The sequence below is a fragment of the Serinus canaria genome, chromosome 14, assembly GCF_022539315.1.
Source record: "Serinus canaria isolate serCan28SL12 chromosome 14, serCan2020, whole genome shotgun sequence".
Lineage (NCBI taxonomy): Eukaryota > Metazoa > Chordata > Aves > Passeriformes > Fringillidae > Serinus > Serinus canaria.
In genome coordinates, this window is record NC_066328.1 from 248,263 (window position 1) to 267,215 (window position 18,953).

Sequence of the window (18,953 nt, forward strand, 5' to 3'; positions counted from 1 at the left end):
GGGTCACCAGCTGTCCTTGACCAGCTGTGTGACCCAGGGCCAGGATGGTGTATGCCAGGGTGTGTGAGGATAGGCATAGTTATTGGGTTGGGGAAGGGATCCTGCCCCTCTGTTCAGCCCTGGTGAAGCACATCAGGAGCACTGTGTCCAGTTCTGGGAGCTGGGCCTGTTGAGCCTTGAGAAGAGACAGCGGAGAGGGGACCTCATCCCTGTCTGTCAGTGTCTGCAGGAAAACCTAAGGAGACTGGACCAGGCTGTGCTCCATGGGGCTCAGCAATGGCACTAGAGGCAATGAGCAGAAACTGGAACACAGGAAGTTTCATATAAATATGAGGAAGAACTTCTTTACTGTGTGTGTGGGTGATTAAGCACTGAATAGGCACTGAATGCCCCAGAGAGGATGTGAAGTCTCCCTCATTGCGGGTATCCAGAATTGTCTGGACACAATCCTATGCCATGTGCTCTGGGAAAGCGCTGCTTGAGCAGAGAGGTTGGACCAGTTGACCCACTGAACTCTGTGACTCTATGATTATTTGCTAGGAATTTGAGGTGTTTTGCTCCAGCTGTTTTTGTTTTGAAACTGAGCTGACTGGATCCCATGACACTAATCCAAAGGCCATTTCTGTCTATAAATTATTACAAATTATTAGTGATGCCCTTAATTTCTGGCCCACAACACTGAAAAGGGTTTTGTTCTCATGTTCTTTTCTGTGCAACATCAGCACTTACTTTTTTCATTCAAATGTTGGTAACAGTTCCAATATAAATAGCAGATAGTGTGATTTCAACAGTACAAGCTCCAAAGTGGTGACAACTGTTGAAACTTACTTTGAAAGCCGAGGCATGAGACTTTACAACATAAATAGTTCAGTCTGTACATTGATTAACATCTTTGGATATGAAGCTACTGGAAGTAGCTTTCTGGTAAATACTGAGTTATTTCAGAGTCCTTTGAGGTAGGCCAGCACAAGCCACTGGTGAGACTTTGTACTGGCTTATGCCCACTGTAAATCTACAGAGTGTAAAGCTCAGTGTTTCTCCTTTTGTTTTTAAATGCCACTCTGACATTCTCATGTCTGTGTAGTATATGCAAGAAGATGATGCTGTAGTTTTATTTTCCCCCTTGTTTTAACCCGTATATATGTCATTATATATAGTACATAAATTCAATATAATATAGCATATATGTCGTGTATATGTATTATCTGCATAAGCAAACCTGATAGAGATATTTTTATTCCTTGTACAGGTGTGCAGTCTGAGACAGCTCCTGTTTTTATGGCTGTGTATGTGGATCATCGAACAGATGCTCCTGATTCTGTTGCCTCCCCTTCCCATATAGCATGGCATCCACTTCATCCACTCCTGGCAGTTGCTTCCATCAGCACAGCAGGTGGGGGCTGTGTGGATATCTACCTGGAACAGGTGAAAAATCAACAATTTTGCTTTTTCTCTCAATATAGAGTCACAGAATTGCAGGATGGTTTGGATTGCAAGGGACCTTTAGGATCATCTTGTCCCAGCTATTGCTGTGCACAGGGACACCTTCCATAGACCAAGTTGCTCTAAGCCCCATCCAACCTGGCCTTGAACACTTCCAGAGATGTGAGATGTGTGAGAACTCACACAGCTTCTCTCAGCAACCTTTATCATTATTCTAATTTAAAACTTCACATTTTTAATTTCTGTTTTCGTAGGCTTACATATCGTCCTGAAATATCTCTGGGTTTTAATTACTGTCTATGTCCTGTGCTATACAGATTCATCAGCCACTCATTATATGTATTTTTAAAAAGATCTTCATAAATTACTTGATCTTTCCTTTGAAATTTGATGTTTACAGTCTATAAGTTTTGTTTGTGATGATTACTGATTTGCTTTTTGCTTCTCATAGTGTGAGAATTTCAGGCTTGAATGTAAATGAACACATGCTGCTGCTGCTGCTTTTTAACTCTAAAGTGAATAGAACATATTAAGAAATGGAAATCGAACAAATCACTCTACCACCGCAAGACTGAACTGATTTTCTGCCTGTAGACAGATATTTCTTTTGTATACTCTAACTTTTACATGAGAGCCTTGTGTAAGACTTTGGTTTGCATAATTTTAGAGAAGTAGCACTAAAAGGTATCTAAGTGTGCAGCAAACTTACTGAAACTTACTGAAACTTACTGAAAACACTTAATACGATAGTCTGTAAAATGTGTACTTTTCAAAGTGTATACTGAAAAATTGTTATCCAAGTTTAAAAAATGGAAAAATAAATATTTAGAGACATTAAATAAATACTTAGAGACGTTAAATGATTCACATGAAATATTCTTGTGAACCATGCCTAAAGGAGGATCTGACTTTAAGAGTTGTTGAAGCATCAGATTATTCTATGTCCTTAGTGATGTGCTTTGTTCTTTTTCAATAGCTGGGCTTTTTTTTTTTTGCTTTGAAATGTGCTTGAAGCCTTCTTATATCCTTTATATGGGAGAGTAAGCTTGATATTGACTGGGCTATGAATTGGAAGGTTTGGTTGCTGAGTTTCCACTGAACTGAGCTCACACTGATTTCTGTTTGCAGGGAGAACATGTGCCTGATTCCCGTGTTGAGAGAAGCTTTCAGGTCACATTACTTGCCTGGCACCCTTCCAGACCCATTCTGGCATCAGGATGGGAGACAGGAGGAGTTCTGATACTGAACAAACAAGACAAGGAGCAGTACACTGTACCCCCAAATCACAGTGCCAAAATCACAATCCTGAGCTGGAGTACAAGTGGTACCTGCCTTGTGTCTGGGGATGGGGTGAGTAGCTGAAATGCCATGTGGGTTGATGTGGAACACAGTCTTGGAAGCTCTGTAATAGGAAATGATCATGGAAGGCAGATCCATAAGAAAGGGAGAGTTGTGTGGGAGGGAAATTTTCTTTCCTTAGGTGCAAATTAAAACTGTTAAGGAATAAAATAAAGTCTTAGTATTTTAATATTTTCTACAGTATTATTCTACAATTAAAGAATTGCCATTCTGTAATTTTTCTTTAAATAAAATTATGTTGGATCTCAGTGAGTGCTGAGCGTTGATGAAGGTTTAAGGGTATTTCATGGATGGAGTAATTGAGGTATAGACCATTTGAATTTTTTTGCTCCTGTCCATGCACAAGTTTTAGGGCACTCAAGAATAGCCATTGAGAAACAAATTCCAGCTACAGCATATTCATCCATACTGAGTGCCAAGCAGTGCTCACAGGAAACCCATGCTAATCTCTCTTTCTCTGGTTTTATGAATGCCTTAAAATTGTGTCAAATTGATTTTATTGGGAAATGTGACACTATTTCTTGACGAGCTGGTTGTCCTTTTAAATAGTGAAGTGAAAAAGTAGCTATTGAATATTCAGGATTAAGTATTCATAGAACATTCTGATTTTGCCAGTTCCTGAGTCAACCAATGAAGAAAAAAATGGGGTTTTTTTTCTGTATTTTCCCTGATTCAAACTTGAGCTTGGCCAAGAATTTCAGTTCTTCTCTTACCTATATGTTAGAATTCCCAATATTCTTACTGGGAGGAAAAAAATATTTTAATTCATTGTTTGTAAAGTTCTGCTGCTGCATTTGACAAAAATGCAGAAATTCAAAATGGAGTAAAAAGAGAATTTATCATTTTCTTTATTAGAAAAGAGAAGGTTCTGCCCAGGCAAAAGATGGGCACATCTCAGTGTAGCTGAGGCCTTAATCATAATGAGACAATACATCGATATAGACAGAGCTTACATTTATGAACAAAATGCTTTTCAAATTGATTTCAAACCAGTGTCACTATGCTATGGTCTGAGGTGCAGCACAGATATACTTCATTTCCTACATACGTATCCAATAGTTTGTAGGTTTATTTTGAATACTTTTCCCATGAGGGTTTCTTTTTAGGAAACCTCCATTAGGTGAATGCTGCCAAGATCTTGTTCTACTTACATTAGAGGAAATTCTTTAGAAAGAATATAAATATTTGGATCCTGATTAAGTTTCTGTTTCACCCAGAGGCTGAAACAGAAGTTTCAGAAGTTTCAGAAGTTGGGCACTGGAAAGGCTCCCCAGGGAATGCTCAGAGCTGCAAGGCTTCCAGAGCTCCAGGAGCCTTTGGACAAGCACTCAGGCACAGGGTGGGATTGTAGGGTTGTCTGTGCAGGCCAGGAGTTGGGCTTGATGATCTGTGTGAGTCACTTCCAACTGAGCATATTCTATGATTCTATCTTCACTAGGATTTCTGTCATCATACATCCTGAAATGCGAGAAAATTATTTGAAAATAACTTCATAAAGTTGGAATAGGATACTGTGAAAATCAGAAGCTTTTATTTTAAGTAAAAATAAGATTAATGATTTCCACGTTTTGATCACACAGAGGATCTAGGTGCTTTCTATAATGAAAGCCTGTTTGTAAGGCAAATTGCTTTTATACCAAGTAACTAAAGCTAAAACTTTGGATTTTTAAAAATTATTGGGGAGTTATAGGATAGAATCAGAGAATATCTCCATTTGGAAAGGACATTTAGATAGATGATAAGGTCGATGTCCTGTGTCCTTTAAAAATATCATTTGAAAACAGATGAGTTCTGCATCCTTTCCAGTGTGACTTAGGAGAGGTTGTGAGCCTTTTTTGTTTCCAATCTCAAGTGCTCCAAACTAAGAATTGAGATTGTGCAAGTAGGTTTTCTGGATACAGGCTGGCATATCTAGAAGGAGGCAGAAGAAAGGTCAGCAGCATTAGAAAGCTGCAGGCTTTTCCTCCAGCTTATAAATGGTGCAGGTGATTTTAGCTGGGATCCTTGGAAAATGGTGGCATATAAAGCTGGTGGAAGAGTGAGAGGAGGAACCAACAAGGTTGTTCATAGGATCCTGTGATTTTCAGCGGTAACTAGGAAACATTTTATGAACTGCAAGTGTCCTCTTGGGACAGGAGTACAGCAGTGTCACAGTTGCATAGCTGAGTGGCATTCTTTAAGCTGCAAGACACATAGCACTTAATAAACAGTTTTGGATGGTATAACTATTGCCATCTTGCTGTTGAAGAGAAGTTAGAACTTTGAATCTTAGGAAAAACAGAAAGAAATGTTACTTTGGAAGGCCTTGGCTGCATCTCGTGTGGCTTCTAGTTAGAATTGTGAAGAATAAGTGACCACTGCTACCAGTCTTTCACTACCACGAAAAGGATGATACTTCATTGAAAACAATAAATTAAAATAGAGCAAATTCTAATACCACTTTATGGTTGTCTATCTTAATGAAATAAAATCATATTTAACTTGATATTGAAAATTGTTCCTTGGTTTTTTTATGTAGTGCTTACGTGGAAGTTTCCTAAATGCAATTTGGTTTCATAAGCACTAGCATAACAACAACAATAAATAATCATCTTAGCATTCCAACTGTGAGGATATACAGTAAATCAGTTTGTTGGAATTTGTCTTCATTCTTTCCAGTCACCAGGGGTTTATTGCTCCTGAGATGACACTGCAGGGTGGGAGTTATGTCAGCACCTGTGCCAGGCTCGAGGGCTGGCCTGTGTTGACCACTGTTGAGTTAATTAGCTAAGCAGACTTCCTTTCTTTAGCATCTATGATTTCTCTAGTTACTAGATTATTTTTCTAAAAGTAAGCTCTTGAATGTCTGCTCCAAAAGAAGAGGAAAGCTTCAGAAATTAAAAAATTCTGCCCTTAGTCTTTCTGCACCTTGTCACTTTACATGTCTAATCATATACCCATGCTCATCTACATCAGTTTTATATGCACTTACTGAGGGATGCATATGCTCTGCTATTCTTTATTTCAATTGCTAAAAAATAAGCTATTAGACTACTTGTAAGAAAAAATGTGGAAAAGATGTTATCAAGACAAATATTTACATCTGCTACTTGCAGAAGAAAACCAAGACTGTTCCATGTAATTGCTCTGGCAGTGTGATTTGACTAAAAAAGGATAGGACTAACAAGCTTTTTTTTAGATAATTTGATTTTAGGGGAGCAAATAATATAATGTTAAAGATAGCTTTGATTCCCTGTAGCTTAGTTTTAAGTGGGCGTTATTGTATGTGTCAGCTAAACAAAAGGGTGTTGCTCTGTCAATAAAACATTTATTTTTATGTGCAGTGATTAGCTTGAGTCTGAATTCTCATCTTTGTGCAAAGGGTAATGAATTAACTTGTCTTTTTCTAGCACGGTGTCTTGTGTCTGTGGAAAATGGACCATCGGGGCAGAGTGCAGGGTCCTGCCCTGGTTAAGCAGGACTATGGGAAGTGCTTGTGGCACTGTGTCTTTCGGCCACCCCCTCCTAGCGAGTGAGTATTGGCCCTGTCAGAGCTCTGCTAGACCAAGTCTTTGTCTTGTTCCACAGAAAGAAAGTCCTACCCACAAATGAACTATTTTAAAATATATTAAAAAACGTTCTTCTCCTAACTGCCCTATATTTCCAAGCTCTTCTCCCACTCTGGTAGCTAATTCTGTGTCCTGTGTGCAGTAACTGGATTTCTTCTACACATCTGTCTGTTGCTGTTGACTCTTCTGTCTTGGTTCTTCTAATTAGCAATATTGCTGATTGTGGAAGGCTATAAACACACTGGAAACACAATTATCATTATATTATTGTCAAAAATAATTAAATTAAAAGTCAGTTCTTAAAGATTATTATTTCTTTCCTGTCCAAGCAAGAAATAGGAAGCAGCTGTAGAGAAAAATAAGAGTTTTCTTTGTCTGGGCTTTTCTGTCTCACATCTCTGAAAAAACAGTGATGTGTTTTGAAAAAAAAAGGTGAAACAATGCAAATGAAAACTAATCTTGAAATTTTGTTTTGTATCTTTTTGAATTTGCCCTTTTTTCAGAGTATTAAACATCTTTGTTCTCTTTATACAGTATGCTCCATTAATCCTCATCCATTCTTTGAGACTGAAACTACAGTTATGAAAATAATTGGGAATGAAGTATCTCTCTTTGCAGGGACTTTATACAGCTGGCAAAAGCTGCTGTGAGTGGTGATGAGAAAGCCTTGGATATGTTTAATTGGAAGAAAGCTGGAATAGGACTGCCTCTGAAAATGGCAGTCCAGGAAGGACTCTCCTTCTTTATCACTTTGACAGATGGTAAGAGCAAGACCACTTTTCCATTTGGCTGGGAAGTTCTTTCCTTAGAGCTTCAAAATAGCTCAGTGCATGATAGTCTTGTTTTCATATGTCTGACACTTTTGGTATATTCATAAATCCCTCATATTCATATATTCAATAGGGTAGAGTATTCTATAGGAATTGTAGAATGTTTGGTAAGAAATGAATAAAACTACTAAAATCTCATCATATTTAGGGTGGTCTTGTTCACAAGATCACCAGAGGTACTGGGTTAGTCAGGTTCCTGAAGAAGTGAGTATGAGGAAAACAATCTCTAACACACAAGTGTAGATGAAATTAGCTTTTGTGCAAAACTTCAAAACAATGCATGTGTTGTGGGTTCTTTTTTCTATAAAAAGGCAAATTCTGCTAAAACATACGTCCTAAATTCTCAATTTTCTTTTCACTTTTTTCTCATGCTTTGAAATGACGCTTCAGTCCCATGGAACAAAAAAAAGTTTGAGAATCTGTTTTGTTAGTTTGCTGCCTAATATAGTTTCTTCTCTGCATTTTCCTCTTCCTTGCCTTTTACTCTTTCCTGTCTTTTCCTATCCTATTTAGTCTTCAGGGTACTAGTTTGGTCTAAGCTAACTTCCCACCCCAAATTTTTTTGAGATGCCATCTCTCTGAACTGGAGCCAGAATGTGTGTGAGAAGTTGTATAATGAATGGGTGTTTCTGGTACGTGATTTGCTCTCTCTGAACTGGAGCCAGAATGTGTGTGAGAAGTTGCATAATGAATGGGTGTTTCTGGTACGTGATTCGAGTCATCCTGCTGATTCAAGTGTTAACTGTTCTGAAAACGTTTCAGTTATGCTGGTTCTGCAGTTCCGTTACAATTTGATTCAGTGTTGTACTAAAACTGGCACCCCTTGTTTACATCAGTACAGCACCAGTACAGCTTGCAGGAGGGGCATGGGCCAGCTGCGTGGTTGGTTTGCAGTGTATCTTCTTTTAATGTGCTAACTCAAGCCTCTTTACTAGAAGCCTCTTTACAAGGTGCTTCATAAAGATACAAGGAGAGAAGCTTTGAGAACCTGTGCCCATTCTGTCCTCACCTTCAAAGCCGCTGTTGTGATGGTGCAGAGCCCCATCTAGGGACAGGCTGTGTGTCCTACGGGTGCTGCCTTGGCTTGGGATTCTGTCTCGGTTTGAGACAAGTTAGGAGGAAACGTCCTGAAAAGGGCGTCTCCTCAGAAAAAAAGGCAGGATTCGGCACACCCTCTTCCCATCTCACGAAAGGAATTTCTTGGAGAAAAGGGAAAAAGACTTTATTTAACACATAGAGTGCACGCAGGCATGGGAACAAGAATGAATAATGTTAGATGCTAAAACCTCGCTGCGGAGAAAGCTGGTGGATTTTGGAGTCCTGCTTGGCTTCTCCCGAGGTCCGGAGCCGGGTGTCCCTGCAGCCTCCCCCTGTCACCGACATGTTTTATGAAAAATCCTTTCCTTAGGACTTTTCCCCTCCTGAGAAGCTGAGAGGCCTCAGGAACAAACTGTAAACAATTCTTATCTGCTGCTGTGGAATGCAACAGGGGGAATCTGTGATTGGTCTCATCTGGCTGTTTCCAATTAAGGGCCAATCACAGTTCACCTGGCCAGGCTGTCTCAGTCAGAGACGAGCCTTTGTTATTCATTCCTTTTCTATTCTTAGCTTAGCCTTCTGATGAAATCCTTTCCTCTATTCTTTTAGTATAGTTTTAATATATTATCTATCATAGAATAATAAATCAAGCTTCTGATACATGGAGTCAACTTTCTTGTCTCTTCCCTCATCCTGGGACCCTTGTGGACAATACCACATCCCCCCACCGGGCCGCTGCATGGGGCTCCTGGTGTTGGTCTGGTTTTTTGAACTGGAGCAAAGCTGAACAGTTCCAGAAGAAGAAGCCACAGTCCCGGGAAAAACTTCTTGACTCAGCTAACAAAAAGAAGCTAGCTGCAAGCAAAATAATTTAACTCTTCTCTCCTGAGAATGACCCGGGGGAGAATCTGTGTTTGAACACAAAATGCCAAAAGAATTCCTCCAGCTTCTCCCCCTCTCTCGGACCTAGCTTAAAGTTACAGAACCTGTGTCTGGGCATAAAGCAGACGATAGGGGATGCAGTATTATAAAGTCACCCCAAGACAGCCTCCTTGTCATACTTCTCAAATTTCAATCAAATGATACTATCTGACTGTTCCTTGTGAGCAGCCTCATTGCTTGAGTTGGTTTGAGCGTATGTATTTTGGACTCAGTTCTTAATCTGATCTGCTGTAACTCCCAAATGTCTTGAGAAGGACTTGGGGGTGCTGGTGCATGAGAGCGGGACATGCCCCAGCTGTGTGTGCTGGCACCCAGAAATTTCCTGTGTGCTGGGCTGATCCCACAGTATTGGCAGCGGGGGAGAGGGGGAATTTTGCACCTCAGCTCCACTCAGGTGAGACCCCACCTGCAGAGTTGCCTCCAGCTCTGGGGTTATCAATACAGCAATGACATGGAGCTGTTGGAATGAGTCTGGAGGAGGCCGTGGAGACGCCCCAAGGGTTGGAGCCCCTCTGCTCTGGAGCCAGGCTGGGAGAGCTGGGAGTGCTCACCTGGAGAAGAGAAGGCTCCAGGGAGACCTGGCATGGCCTAAGGGGGCTCCAGGAGAGCCGGAGAGAGACTTTGGAGGGCGTGAAGGGGCAGGACAAGGGAATGGCTTCCCACTCCCAGAGGACATGGTTAGATGGGATATTGGGAAGGAATTGTTCCCTGGGAGGGTGCTGAGGCACTGGCACAGGGTGGCCAGAGGAGCTGAGGCTGCCCCTGGGTCCCTGGAAGTGTTCAAGGCCAGGCTGGATGAGGCTTGGAGCAACCTGGGATGGTGGGAGGTGTCCCTACCCGTGGCAAGAGGGTTAAAAAGAGATTCACTTTAAAAGTGGAAATTGAAACATTCTTTTTAATCAGATCATAGCTCTTACGTTTTAGTGTGGATTCTTAATGTTCATTCTTATACACTTGTGTTTTCTGCTTAAGCTTTTGGGGGAAGATGCTATTTAATTTAATAGGTTTTTTGATTTGCAGTGGTATAAAATGTTGCCCTTGTATAGTACTGTGATCTGCTAAGAAATTATGTGAACGTGACTTGTGATGTGTCAGATTTTAATGACATTGGTTTGGGTGATTTTTGGAGTACCACTTGCAAACAACTGTAGTGCTTGTTGGGAGTTTTGCTATCTAAACCTGTGCATGCAGTGGACCAAGGCCAACTGTATGAGATTCAATAAGGCAAAATGCCATGTGCTGCACTTGTGTGACAGCAACCCCACAGAGTGTTCCAGGCTTGGGGGAGCATGGCTGGACAGTGCCCAGCAGGAGAGGCCCTGGGGGTACTAGTGACAGCAGCCGAACCTGAGTCCAGCTGTGCAAGAAGGTCAATGGCACCTGGCTGGGATCAGCCATAGTGTGTCCACAGGCCCAGCACAGAGACCACCCCCTGTGCTGGATGCTGCTGAAGCACCTGGATTCTGGGCCCCTCATGACAAGAAAGACCTTAAGGGGCTAGAGTGTATCCAGAGAAGGGAACAGAGCTGGGATAGGATCTCGAGCACAAGTCTGACGAGTAGCAGCTGAGGGAGATGAGGGGGCTCAGCTTGGAGAAAAGGAGTCTCTGGGTGGACCTTCTGGCTCTGCACAACTCCCTCAAAGGAGGCTTCAGGCAGGTGGGGGTTTGGGCTCTGCTCCCAAGGGGCAAGGAGCAGGGGGAAACAGCCTTAAGTTGTGCCAGGAGAGGGCAGACTGGAGAAAGGAATTTCTTCAAAAGAAGGGTTGTTAGGCATTGCAATGGGCTGCCCAGGGCAGTGGTGGAGTGATCATCCCAGGAAGTGTTCAAAAATTACTAGATGTGGCACTTCATTGTATGGTTATTGGGTGTGGTGCTACTTCATCAAAGGTTGGACTTGATGATTTTAGTGGCTTTTTCAAACCTTAATGATTCTGTGATTCTATGATTATACAACTTAATGACATTATAATGGCTTTTGAAATGCTGATGGGTGCATTAGTTACCGATGTCAGTGTTTTTAAAAAAACACTGTCCCATTTGCCAGTCAAATTATGGATTAGATGAATTTGGTGTGTGGTGCAGTGTTTCCTAAACAATGGAAAACTTCAGGTCCACAGTTTTCCGTCATCTCAACTCTGCTGTAAATTGAACCAATTCTTAGCTGCCATTCTTCTTTCACAGATTTTTTTCTAAGACTGAAGATTTCAGATGCTGTCATTCATACAGAAAGTTTATTTGCAGTTTAAAATTATTTAAAGTAGTCTCCTTTGGATTTTATAAATGGGGGAAAATATGCTTTGGTTTATTGCTCTGGTCAGCTACCGTACTGTCTATCCTGAGAAGAACTAGAAAGTGAAAGAATTTTTGTTATTTTTACATTTTCAGCACTTGAGGAATGTTTTATTAAGGTAGAAAACATCAACTTTGGCTTTTGTAGCTAAAAGATGTCAACTAAAATCTGCACCTTGTTTATTTGTGCTACAGGTTCTGTGCACTATGTGAATGAGCAAGGGAAGACAAGGCAGGTATTGTCTACAGACAGTCTGGTCCGAAAGCTCCTGTTACTAGAGGAAAGAGATGTTTTACTTGTAATAACAGAAACTCTGCAGTTGTCCTTACATGCAGTTTCTCCCGAGGGAGAGGCAGAAGAGCTCATGAAGGTAAGAGTCATACTACAGGATAAAGTTGCAATTCTTATTCTTTATAAGTTTGTTTTGTTTTTTGATTATTACTATTTTGCTTTCAAATGAATCAGCTCTCATATATGTTTCCCAGATAATAAGTTGATAAGAAGCAAAAATAGCTTATCTAAAAGTGGAATAGAATGATGTGATACTGAACTTGGAGAGATGGTTTTCATCTTGTCTTCCTGTTTTTTCATAGTTGTTTTCATTTTGACCCTATCTTAATTCTTTTATACTTCCTTTCAGTTTCTTAGTGAATTAGAGAAAAATTGGAAATTCCAGTTGTCCTGGTTGCAGAGGTGGGTGGTGCTTAGCACCACGTAGGTGCAGCTAAGTTATTCTATACCACCTATATGATCACTGTTTTTGGGGAGAAAACACACAACCCCATTAAGTGGACACCATTCTGCCTTGCTCTCTCTCATGGGAAGGTTGTTGGCATCAGCCCTGTAGACTCTGTCTTCTGCCCCTGCCATCCACCCTCTCCTGTTTCCTCTGAGCTGCAGCTATGGGATATGGTGCTGAAAGGAAAGCAGCAGAACACAAAACTGACATATGCTGAATGGTGGCACCAAGGGGGAGACCGTGGGCAGAGGACAGGGAAGGCCCCCAGTCCAGCCAAAGGGAGCCCAAACCCATTCCAGCTAAGCCAAGCCAAAAGGAGTGCAGCAGAATTTCAGGGAAGTGGCAGGAGCCTGTAGGATCAACCCCCAGTATGGCAGAGAGGTAGAAGCAACGGTGAAGGCACTTGTGTGGAACTGAGCCCAGCAGGGCTGCAGTGCAACCCGTCTTGGATGACTCAGCTTTTGGGAGGGTCTGTTTGCCATTGTTTTTTGTTGTCTTGGCCTGGGAGGGGCAGGAAGCCTCTTGCCATACTGCCTTTGTTTGCGACAGCATGCAGGAGCCTGGGGAAGTCGCGTGGATGCAACCTTTGGGGAGCGTCCACCATTTTGGTTTTGGTCTCAGCAGGCACATAAAACTAATTTTTTATGTCTGAAACATCTGGTTTTGGATATTTTTTAAAATTCATATTGCTGTTACTTTGTGTTTCTTATTCCATTGCTTTTTGCTTTCAGAAAATTATCTCAATCCATAGTCTCTGCATGTCTCCCTCCCTTACCGGAAGGGGCAGGAGAAGGGCCATAGCTTATTTGGCATTTAATTTTTTGCTGGTGTTAAGCCACCACATTTAATTGGTGCCCAAGGTAAGGCTCAAGAGGATTGAGATAACTTTGATCTAAGCATTTGTGTTTTAGGTAGAGAGCTCCGTGGTTTTAGTGTTGCTTGGTCTGTTCATGTGGGTATGATACCTAGCCCTGCATATACTCCCGTATATGTGCTATGTATCCACCACAGTGACCTGTTTCACAGTGATCTGGGAAACATGCCCTCATTGATATGTCTACTAGGTTTCCTCTGTCCAGTGTACACCATGTTAAGATTTAGGACAGAGATTTCTAGGGAAGTTGTCCAGAAACATGTCCTGGTGGATAGTCATTAGTAGTGTGGCATGTGGGAGAAAATGGGCCAGCTTTTGAAAGAGTACTCTACTCCTGCTTCGGAAGTTCGCCCCTGAACCAGGGCCCTGATAAAGTGTTTGAAAGAGAAGTGCTGTGGCAGTTCCAGAGAGGTGTGAAGTTATGGAATGTGCTGGACCCTGGCTACTATTTACTGGACACTGCTTATTTTTATACAGCACCCTCAGAGGGAGGAGGAGGAAAGCAAAGCAACAGGCACTATGGCCATTTAAACTGCAGCTTACCCATAAGAGCATCCTCTGCTATGAGCAGTTGCCTGTATTCAGAAGAAATCCAAGACCAAAGCAGTTCATTTAGTGAGTGATGAAAAGGAATCAGGGCCAGAGATAATCACCCAAACCCTATCCCTGCGTGAGCTGCGAGACATGCAAAAAGATTTCTCATTCCAGTCAGGTGAGCCCCTGGTGACCTGGGTGCTCTGATGCTGGGCTATTGTGGCCCATGGTATGAAATTAGATGGTAGTGACACTTTGCAACTGGGATCCATGTCCTGGGATGCAAGTATTGACCACAGGACTGGGAAAGGACCAGAAACTCTCAGCCTCTGGACGCAACTCCTGTCAAATGTGAGGGAATGGATTTCCTTGGAAAGATGACCTTTTAGTGCACTGAGACAAGTGGAACACTGTGGAGCAAGGTATCTGGTACCTAAGAGAATTAGCAGTGCTGGAGATGATATTTTCAAATAACGAGCAATTCCTTACTAATCCAGACAATATTCAGTGTTTGCAAAACATACAGCAGAAATTCCTACAGAGTGTGCTGATGTCATATGCCAAGTCATTAGGAGTGATGTCATGGAAAGAAGGAGAACAAAACTTGGATTGTTTGGTTACCAAACTCCAGATATATGAAGAAACTATCTCCACCCCATTATAGGCCCGTGTCTCCTCAGTGGAAAGATTGACAGAGAATCTCCAGAAATTAAAAGAGGAAATTAAAGAGAAAATGTCTCACACCCTGCCCTGTGCTATTACAAATGCTGCTTGTGGGTAGACTCCAAACCTTCACTTTTCTAAGATTTTTTTCTTTTTATCCAAGACAGAAAAACACTGGACACTTGTGTATTACAGGAGTGTCCACTTCTTATTGATCATTACTTACATTTGAATAGAAGTAAGATCTGGAATTTCACATTTTAAAGGAATCTTTATTTAATTCTAAGAGAAGTTCTAGTGCAAGAGTAAAATACTTCTCCATATCTACTTAATTAACCCACTACAGGGTTTCTTTTATTAAATTTATACATTACAGTCTTGATGATAGGTGATCATTGTCAGAATCATCTGAATTCACTGTCTGAATATGTCTGTCTGAATTGACAGATGGGTCTAGTTATTTTCATATTTTTACTGTTCAGCCAAACTGTGGAGTTCAGAGGCTTGGTGTCCTTCAGCATGCTCCTCTGACCTTCTGTAAATGTATTTATTTGCTTATGGTTAACAGGTGAAGTTGAGTGGGAAGACTGGTCATTCTGCAGACATGATTCTAGTAGACCATAGCCTGGTTGTTACAGCACTAGGTGAGACAGTCATCAGGTAAGAATGAAAGTTGTTCTGGCTGCCCCTGAGAAGGGCCAGCTAACAGGTACAGTCTGCAATGAACTGAGTATTTTCCTGAAATGTTGGTTGGGTTTTTTTTTACCAATAATGAAAAACTCCCAACATTTCCTAATTTTGTTTGTAAAAATAAGTAGAGAAATGAAATAAAAAACGTTTTTCCCAAGGACAGAAACTAATTTGGTATGGCTTGCTTTCTCTCTAGGTATTTTATTTTGTCAGGCAGTGCTACCAACTCTATTCCTTCTTTGAGTGCTGTTACTGGTTTATTCTGAAAATAAATCCAGTTGGGGGTTTTGCATGAAAATACAGCCCCTTTGCCGTTCTTGCCAATGTTACTTTCTGATCCTTAGGAAACTCATGGCATCAGCAACCAGAAAAAAAAGTGCTTACTTTTCAGGATGTTTATTTTACTGTAATATAAGACAAGTATTGCAATTGCTTCTTTCCCTAATCCTTCAAAGTATATTGCTTTGCCATGCTGTTATGTTACTGTGTTCTATAGTTTTACCTTTTTTGCAATCTTTTCTTCCTTGTCTTTACTATGACCTGCTCTACCTGTTCCTCTAACCTTTTGGGAGGGTGGGAGCGTTCCATTAATATCAGTATTTCCCTTTATTGAGCCTCTGTCTGCTACTATCAGACAGAATCTTTTGTTCATTTTGTAAGAATACAATAAAGACCAAGTATCAAGAAGGAATAGCTTTATGGCAGTATTTAGTTCTAGAAAATAAATCTGAAATCCAAAGGACTACTGACTAACCCAGGAATATTCTTAAAATAGAGTAGAAGCATAATTAGGGAGAAAGAAAATTGCAACTGGCCCTCCCTTCTTTCATTTTCTTTAAAGCTGTGCTTGCTTCTGACTTCTTTCTTCATAGGAGAATATCCCAAAACATGTTGCAGATTAAAAACTCAAAGGAAAAGGAAGGGGATTGTTAAGAAATTCACACTCCCCAAGCAGCTTCTGACAATTTAATTTTAAAAGTGAAATTATCTAGGTGTTGTGGAAATAGTAAGTTAGTGCCATGTATAGCATCCTATTGACAGGGTTTGGCAAGACACTTGGAAAGAAAAGCATTGTTAACGCTCTTGTTTTGTGTGCCTTAGGTTCTGGGATTTGGATCAAGATGAGAACTATGTGCTCTCCCTAGATATGCAATTTGGCTTTGAGGGGGGAGAATGTATAAACTGTGTATCTTACTGCAGTGCTAAAGGTGAGAAATAATGTGGCAGCTGTGATCTCTGGTGCTAAACCTTGTCAAACCTCAGCCTTCCATGCCCTGTAATTATTTCATTATGTTTGTCTTGTGACTGAGGATCTCAGTGGTAGTATGTGATGTTGAAGATTTTAGTTTGGATGGAAATATGCCTTGAAAGGTGCAGGGAAATAATTCGATACTCAGCTACACTTGGACTCACGTGGAGCTGTCTTGTGGCATATGAGCTGGATTCCCTTTGACACGAGTACCCCTGGAGTACACCTAATGAACTTCAACATGTTTTGGGCATTCAGTCTACAAGCCTGCACTACAGCTAATGCAAAATAGAGCTTAGTGACATGTATCATGTATATACCAGGTCCTTACAACACGTCCTTTTTACAGACCTGCTCCTGGACACCACCTTGTTTGCTAGTGTAGGCAAAGCTGGTATCTGCTGCAATGGTTTTCAGTTGCTGGTTGCCCAAAGTGACTACAAAACTAGCTACTTAAAAATAAACACAAGCCATTGGAGGAATGGCTGAGATCACTCGGTTTGTTCATCCTAGAGGAGACTGTGGGGCGCATGGAGCAGCTTCCTCATGAGGGGTGAATCTGACCTCTGGTTTTTGTGAGCAGTGACAGGACCCAAGGGAACAGCCATAGCTGTGTCCAGCCAGGGGAGGGTTAGACTGCATATTAAAAGTTTCTCCCCCAGAGGGTGGTCAGGCACTGAACAGGAAGTGGAGACGACCCCAAGGCTTCCAGAGGTAAAAGAAGTGTTTGGACAACACTCTCAGGCACGTATTGGGATTGCTGGGGCTGTCCTGTTCAGGGCCAGGAGCTTGATTGGATGACCCTTGGGGACTCTTCCAGCTCAGCATATTCAATAGTTCTATATTCTAAGAGAAGATTAAAATGAAGTAATTGTCTGATGCATTTAAAAAATCACTTCATCGGGTAGCTTAGAAGATGCACGTTACCATGTGAAACTTCTCCCATTGGTTCTTCAGAAAAGTTCTCCAGTATAGGACTAGGATGCTTTTTTGCAGTGAGGAGAGAAATGCTGTTGCTAGAAAGTGGCTTCTCAGTACTCAAGAGCCAGGATTCGCTGCCTGTTACATTGTGTAATGTGGGTTTGTTCTTCTGAAGTCCAAGTTGAAATACCTGAAATGTTTGTGAATGGCAGGTGTCTTGGCAGCTGGAACTAGCAAGGGGAGAGTAGCCATGTGGAAGAAAGCAGCAGGATCTCATCAGAGCACATGGGCTTTGGAGGGCAAGGAGAAGTGGAAGTTCCAGGCATCTACAGAACTTGAAGGAAATGTCACTCAGATAAAGGTAAAAAAAGGAAAGAGCCTCCTGGAATGTTAGTGGACTTCACAAACCTCAGACCATCTTTGTGCAACCAGTGAACATGATCTCTGTCATATGGGTATGTGTTCCAGAGGCTGGTCCTCCTTCAGAAGTTGGAGGAAAAACCCTGAGAATCAAGTAACTTTTAAAATTGAAATGGGTAGAAATACTCCCTGTTTGTAGCTAGTCTCTCCATCATATGGCTCACTGGCAAAACCTTTGGATTCAGCTCCCTGAAATTATTTTCTGGAAAAAAAAAGGATTATCAGGAATGTTAGTTTTACTTAAATTTATTAAAAAGGCAAGAAAATCTGACTAAATGAATGATTTTATTAATTTTTTTTCTATTTATCACTTTCTTAATGTAAAGTTTCATCTCACTGGTAGTTGTAAAAATAAAAATATATATTTACAACCAAATATTCTTTGGTGAGATGTGCCATCTAGGAAGGAATGCTATATATTTTAACATACTGTCTGTTAAATGTCGGGATGCAGCATTTTTATTTATTTGGAATAAATAATTTGTCACAATGAGGTTAAACACTGTCATTCTATGCCTAATAGCATTTTGATATGCACAGAAGAGAAAAGCTGAGTGTAACAATCATAAATTTAAATTTTAAAAGTCTTATATTAATTAACAGCTTTTTTTTTGCCACCAGCATTCTGCTAAAAGGCAAAGCTTGTGCTTTAGGTTCTCCAACATCTTTGGTTGTTGGGCTTTATACCATATTAATTTTTTTTTTCAAACTTTGAGTGTTTCTGTTATACTTTACATCATTCTGTTGCTGTGCTCCATATGTGAGAACAATGCCCATTATTTTTTATAAGGAAAGAAAATCAAATATATCTGGTGACTTTCAAGAGAAAGTAATTTTATATTTGCTATTATTCTGTTTTCTCATAAGAGTGGAAAGTATTTTAAAAGCAATGGTATTTGCTTGCTCTGTGTTGGTATAGAGTGAGGGTCTGTAACACTATCCTACTTACAAAGTTAAAACAGAAGTGCTGTGAAAATGGAGAATCCAAGTGTTATATTGACAAACTTTAGTAACAAAAGATCCAGGATACGGGAAATAAAGTGTGCCATAAGTATCTCATACATCTAATAGGTACAGGTGATTGTATCAGCTTTCCCATTCAGGCTTTTTCCAGGTAACTGGATATGGAGCACCATCCAGAAATAGCGCATCCCCTGCAGCCCCTGTAACTACACCAAAGGGGAAATTGGTCATCGGGCTTTTTATTGTTTTTTTTTGGTTTTCTGGTTTGGTTTTTTTTTCCCTAGTAAAGAACTGTTATTCCTTTTCCCATATTTTTTCTTGGAAGCTCTGTATTTTTGAAGTTACAATAATTTGGAGGGAGGGGAGCAGCTTTCCATTTCAGGGAGGTTCATGCCTTCCTTGGCAAACAAGGTCTTTTAAGCCAGGACATTAACTGGTGACCAATGTGG

At 40.9% G+C, this 18,953-nt stretch overlaps 1 protein-coding gene across 4 annotated transcripts in view; it reads left to right on the top strand.

Annotated features, from left to right (window-relative positions):
• The window catches only part of IFT140 (intraflagellar transport 140), an 85,691-nt gene that overhangs the window by 3,364 nt on the left and 63,374 nt on the right, over positions 1-18,953 (top strand). For all 4 annotated transcript variants that reach the window (XM_050979880.1, XM_030229573.2, XM_009099625.4 and 1 more), the window contains exons 2-9: positions 1,250-1,425; positions 2,572-2,793; positions 6,192-6,313; positions 6,969-7,111; positions 11,646-11,821; positions 14,830-14,921; positions 16,053-16,159; positions 17,334-17,482. In XM_050979880.1, coding sequence (XP_050835837.1) covers positions 1,279-1,425; positions 2,572-2,793; positions 6,192-6,313; positions 6,969-7,111; positions 11,646-11,821; positions 14,830-14,921; positions 16,053-16,159; positions 17,334-17,482 — 1,158 coding nt within the window. In that variant the 5' untranslated portion in view covers positions 1,250-1,278. The remainder of the gene's footprint in view (positions 1-1,249; positions 1,426-2,571; positions 2,794-6,191; positions 6,314-6,968; positions 7,112-11,645; positions 11,822-14,829; positions 14,922-16,052; positions 16,160-17,333; positions 17,483-18,953) is intronic.